Below are 6,172 nucleotides of genomic sequence, written 5' to 3'. Positions count from 1 at the left end.
CAAGCCATAGATCCAAACATCCACTCTCTTAGCCTGATCACCTTACTTCAGAATGCCATTCATCACTCTAATCATAACAGAGTAATCTGAGTTCACATAAATGCCTCGTACTAGCACATTCCATGTGACAACATTGGGGAAAATACCTTCATCCAGCATTTTATGAAGATATACCAAAGAATCATCCATCCTTTGTTCATTACAAAGGCCAGCTATCAGAGTAGTATAGGAAAATACATCCCTATAATAATTTTCTGAATAGAGTTGACCAAAAAGTTGAGTAGCATTTCTAACTAAGCCTGCCTTACAGGAAGCATAAATCAATCCATTAATAGTGAAAGAATCAGGTTTTATACCATGGACTACCATCTTTCCAGTCAATAGCAAAGCTTCCTTGATCATACTCATCCGTGAGATGTTATGTATCACTGTGTTATAAGTGACGACATTGAACTCATCCCCATTGGCTATCATGTCACCCATAAGTGTAAAAGCTTCTCTGAAATTTCCTTCTTTGCAAAGGCCACAGAGCAATTCATTGTAGGTTCTGGTGTTCGGCAGACAACCATGAATTTTCATCTCATCTATTATGCTCATGGCCCACCCTACTCTTCCACTATCACATAAATATTTAACTAAAGTATTATATGTCACTGTATTAGGAGGACAGTTCTCCAATATCATATTCTTAATAAAGTTCATAGCATGATCAAACATGAACCTCTTGCAAAACGCCTCCACCATGCAGGTATATACGACTACATTAGGCTTACAACCATTGTTCATCATAGTGTTCCATATTGACATTGCACCTTGAAGGTCTCCTGCTTTTGATAAGCAGTTAATCAGAGAACTATAAGTTCTAATATTAGGAGAAAAATCAATTCGCGTCATCTCATCAAATACAACTAAAGCTCTTCTAAGATTTCCAGTGGAGCAAAGACCATGAATAAGGACATTGTATGCAATGATGTTGGGCATGCATCCTTCTTGAATCATTCCATGCCAAACATCTATAGCTTCTGAGACGTTTCCTTCTTCAAGAAAACCTTTTATCAAAGTTGTGAAGGTAACAATACTAGGGGCACATCCTTTAACTAGCATTTGAGCTAGAATAGCAACAGACAGCTTCATTTCTGTAACTTTACACAAAGCATTCAAAATTGTTGTGTAAGTGATTTCATTAGGCCACAATCCTCTAGTTATCATATCATCAACCAAACAGAGTGCCTCTTTAACATTATGCTCCTTACATACACTGTTAATCAGAGCATTATATGCAGGTACACAGGAAGCTGAGCTTTTAGCTAACTCCTTGGCCTCATCTAACTTCCCAAACTTACAAAGGGAAGATACAATTGTGGTGTAACTCACTGCATCCGGAGAGTGCCCCTTGTTTGACATCTCGATGAGAAGTTTGTGTGCGGTATCTATTCGATTATTTTGGCATAAAGCTTTGAGAAGAATGTTGTAGGTGAAGACATTGGGTTCTATTCCCTCTTTCTTCATATTACTGTAAATAGGATTTATCAAATTGATCCTGTTATCCTTCAGAACTGCATCCAAAATATGATTGTAGATTCTGACAGTGGGCCTGCAACCAAAATCTTGAATGCGGTAGAATGTTTTCAAGGCTTGTTCTACTGCACCACTTTGAGCATACGACCTTATGACACCGACGAATATGTCCTCAGTGCAGGGTAAACCTTGCAGCTTCATCTGTTGCAGGAGGTATTGAACAGCATCCATTGCATTTTGCCTCCCTAATTTCTCAATCATCGTTTGATATGTGAGGGGAGTGTGTCTAAATCCTTTCAACCCTGCCACATGTCTGAAAAAATCTAGTGCAACAGCAATGTTCCTCTCTGACTTTAAATGCCTCAGTACGTCTGCCTCTTTTAGTTTTGAAACATCTGAGCCCTTTTCTCGTTCAGTATCAGGAATCATATTCAAAGTGAGGACTGATGGCACTGCTGGCTTTGGAACCTTAAGCAACAACGACCGGCCCTCTGAGAGATACATAACTCAAGCTTCCAGAAACTTTAGTTTAACGCATAGATTTGTGCAATAGAAGAACGCAAAAACCTGTGTAGCTCACTGTGGAGGAATAACTGAGGTGCAAGGTGAGGGCCGACGCCACCTGCTGCTCTCAGGATAAGAGGCTTCGTGAGGAGGAGAAGCAGTCGCAGGTCGAGTCGGGGGAGAGGCGGCGGCGGCTTCGTGCTGGAATTGCAGAGGGAAGGAAGAGGAAGGCAAGAAAAGGGTTTATTTCTCCAAATTTTTCAGCCGGCTCGGTTAAACTAAACCTCCGGTTCACTTGAACCCTCTATCCAGTTCGATCGGCCTAAACTCTTCTCTGCTTTTTACTCTGCTTTCCTTAAACAAAAATGCTGTGGCATCATGTTTAGTCTTTCTCTTTTTTTTCAAAATTGTAAAGTTTTTTATTATCTTTTGTTTACAATGTCTTATATTTCAAGTTAGCTTGTTAGTTACATAATAATTGGTACAATTATATGTTGGATATTGAGGTTTTAACGGATCAATACGGTTTTGTGGAAAAATCGGAATGTCATCAATTGAAAAAAGTCGTAATTGACTTCAAAATCAAAATCTATGTTTCGTGTAGATAGATTTAGACTATTAATTTACTCCAAATCAATTAAGGGTGAATGAAAAATTAATTGTTTAAAGTCAATTCAGAATAACATTAATTGTTAATTAATGTTATATAAGGAAGTGCATGGAGAATAGTCTCACATCGGAGAATTTTGATGGGTTTCCCTTCCTTATTAATGTTGCTATGTTAATGGTGTTAAGACAAAAAGCCCACGTGCTCTCTTCTCATGGTCGAGCAGATGCTCACACTTGTGAGCTCGCCACGCGCGCAATGGGTACTTTGTCGGCGCACTTCGCATATACGCGTCGTCACGAGGAGCATTGAGGAGCTTATATTTATGCTCCAGCGGACATGGCCGTGCCTACGTGGCATTTGGGTGACGTGTCAGGCTTGCATGTAACGTGGCAGTGCCCATTGCGCGTTATAAAATTCAAATCTTTTGTTGCTGTTTTAAGTACCTCTGTTGCTTGAAAAGTTGCTAAAGTAAATGCTGCTACTGTTGCTTTTGGGGCTGCTTTTATCGTTGCTTTTGCAGTTGCTGTTGGGACTGCTTTGGAGTCTATTGGTGCTGCTTTTGAGTTAAATATTTTATCCTATTGGGATAACCTTTCAGATTGGACGACCCAAATCGATCTTGTACAAAGGTCACATCCATTCACCTAAAGGGTATTCAACCTCTTCACTTAGTATAAATAAATCCCTCCAGATGCTGGAAATTTCATCAATCAATAATTGAATTCATCAATTCTACTCTCATCTCCTACGAGAAGGTTTACTGGTCTCGGAATTTGAAGTGCTACTATTTCGAGATGTCGTCGTTGTATCTTGGGAACGAATTGCTGCTATCCGTAAGCACCTGTAACAGAATCAATTTGCATCCTCCCTAACAAACTATCGTTGAACCAACATTATACACAATCATATTCAACAATTCTTTGATAGAACTGTTGTTATGCACTCATTGATGGAGAACTCTGCTTTTGCAAAATTGACCAGCTTTGTGTTATGGATGAAACTGTTGCAATTCAGAGCTATATGAATTACTGGTACCTTTATCCTTGGATGAAATGAAACATTCTCTCTTTAGTTTTCCTAACTCCAAGTCTCCAGAGATGCTTGCAAAATCAAAGGCCTTACAAGATAATCCATTGTCATTGCAGCATGTAGATGACACCATTATTTTTGTGAGAGTTTCAGTCATCTAGCTTGTTTTTCATGCTCTCGATCGATCAATTACTCCAAAATCAGCCTTAAATCTTTGTGTTTCTCAGATTGGTGATTACAGACATTTGCAAGATACGAAAACATCCGGTCGGAAAGTTTTCTTGCGAATTAGCAGATGTTAATCCCACCATAGGAGATTGGTGGTTTTGGAATTAAGATCCATTGTTCATACACTCGAAAGATGATTCTTAGAGTTAAGGAGTTTTTCCTCTGGAGTTCGAGGATGTATCTATCCAAGAGATTGTTATGCATTAGGCTACTTGTCAACTCTGGTTTTGGGCACTTCAGCTGCACAAGATAAGTTAAACTTAGTGTTTGGCAAGTTCATCAAACCCATGGAAGATGTACAATAATGGAGTAACACTCAATCTCAAGATAATTACTACCGTTTGATAATGATCCAATAATTGGATTAGAGACTGTAGCGTGAAATCCAACAAAATTGCCGTGTGTTTTAGGCACATCCAACTCTGAACTTGTCAAACACTGCAGCACACTGTGTTGACTTAAGAGGCATTCTCTGTTGTCAGGTTGTTATATACAGCTATTCATCAATCGTCTCGATCTTGACTTGACATTGATGTAGGTGATGAACGCATGATCAAGTCCACATATTAATTGAAACAATGGACCACAAGTGGTGGAGCGAATTTCTTCCAAATTTCATGGAATTTTCACTCCATCGTAATCCCATCGATCGTCTGTATCAAGAACAGTGATAAGAGTATGATTGTCTCTCCAATTTCCAGTCGCCCTCTTATCATTAAAGAACAGCTGTTGCCCCTGTACACAGTATTCTACGCTACAAGCTATGCACATCGAGCCCTGTCTCTCTCTTCAACCAAACTTTCATGTTTTTGAGAGCTCTCCTTGGAGCTTTCTTATCGAAATTGTCAAAATATTTGATATCACTCGACATCAATGGTTAAAATCTCCGACAATATCATAATTTTGGTTGGTTGGTGATTGGAGGAAAGAAATGAAGCAAAGAGAGAGACATTATCTAAGGGCATCCACAATTCATCTTCGTTATAACACCCTCCACCTCATTAAAAAGTATAAGGTCCACTGTCACATACTCCACTGTCACATACTCATTATAATAACATACCTTTTTCACCCACATTTCTTTTAACATTAATACTCATTATTTATGGGTCACACAATTAAAAAATAGTCGTTAAAAAATAGTCATTAAAAAACTAACCGTTTTATTTAATTTTTAATTTTACAATTTATAATTTTTTAATAAAAATTAAAATTAACCATTAATAGCCGTTAAAATTAACTATTAATAATATAATTAAAAAATAAAAAAAATTACATGTGGGGTGGGCCAGCCAGGGAGCTGGGTCACCCCACTGCCACTTGAACGCATTCAAGATCTTGAACGCTAGAACTATCAAACGGCTAATCCATGGCGGGGTGGACCAATCCATGGCGGGCTCATCATATGGCAGGGTGGGGCGGGCCAACTCACCAACTTGGCGGATTGAGAAATTTTCAATCCAACCCAATTCAAGGCGGATCGCGGGTTAGGCGTGCCAACCCACAGGCCTATTAAAAAATTAAAAAATATTAAAATATTAAAAAAATTAAATTTAAATTATAATTTAAATTGATTAAGTTGAAATTTTTAATTTTAAATTATAATTTTTAAGTTTAAATTGTAATTTAAATGGATCAAATCTACTAATTTATTGATTTTTCTACTTTAATTTTAAAATTTAAAATAAATAAATAAACTTTCTCAACTCACGGGCCAACCCAAGTCCGTCGCGGGCTAATCCACGCGATTGCGGGCCTAGGGAGGTCAACCCATCTGTACCCATATTAAAATGGATTGATAAAATTTCAACCCAATCCATCTAAATTACTTGACGAAGCGGGCCAATCCGGCGGACCTAACCCAACTTGACAGCTATATTGAACGCATTCAAGTGGAGGGGTGTTATAACACCCCTCCACATTGGTGTTTAACACCAAGGAGTGTTATAACACCCCTATTAACAACTGCATTGGGGATGCTCTTAAGTGGTATCAAGTATTCTGACTGTTTTATCTCACATAGTACAAGTTTTAAAATCATATTTGGCAAAGACAATATCTTTTTCCTATGCTTCATCTTTTTCTTTCTTCAACTTCAATCCTATGCGTCCAAACATCGACACGATGCCGAAACAGTAAAATTTTGCCACGGGATGATAACATGTTTTATCATGAATTACAGAAGAATCTATAGAGATCTTGTGTTCATAGGGTGTGGAGAATAGTTCTTTTGTAAGTTAGTGTCTCCGATTCCCTCCCTCATACGGCATTATGAGGCTTCGG

General features: G+C 38.3%; 1 protein-coding gene across 1 annotated transcript; it reads right to left on the bottom strand.

Moving 5' to 3' along the window:
- On the bottom strand, window positions 1-2,117 carry LOC141819249 (uncharacterized). The gene has a single exon (XM_074706592.1). It carries the CDS (start codon window positions 2,020-2,022, stop codon window positions 43-45), a length of 1,980 nt encoding a protein of 659 aa, XP_074562693.1. The 5' UTR covers window positions 2,023-2,117; the 3' UTR covers window positions 1-42.
- Between the last annotated feature and the right edge of the window lie 4,055 nt (window positions 2,118-6,172).

The sequence above is a fragment of the Curcuma longa genome, unplaced genomic scaffold (assembly GCF_044706935.1).
Source record: "Curcuma longa cultivar G26 ecotype Majalengka, Jawa Barat unplaced genomic scaffold, ITB_CL_G26_1.1 contig_28439, whole genome shotgun sequence".
Taxonomy (NCBI): Eukaryota; Viridiplantae; Streptophyta; class Magnoliopsida; order Zingiberales; family Zingiberaceae; genus Curcuma; species Curcuma longa.
Note: the sequence above shows the minus strand (reverse complement) of the source record. Positions and strands in the feature narration are given on the sequence as shown.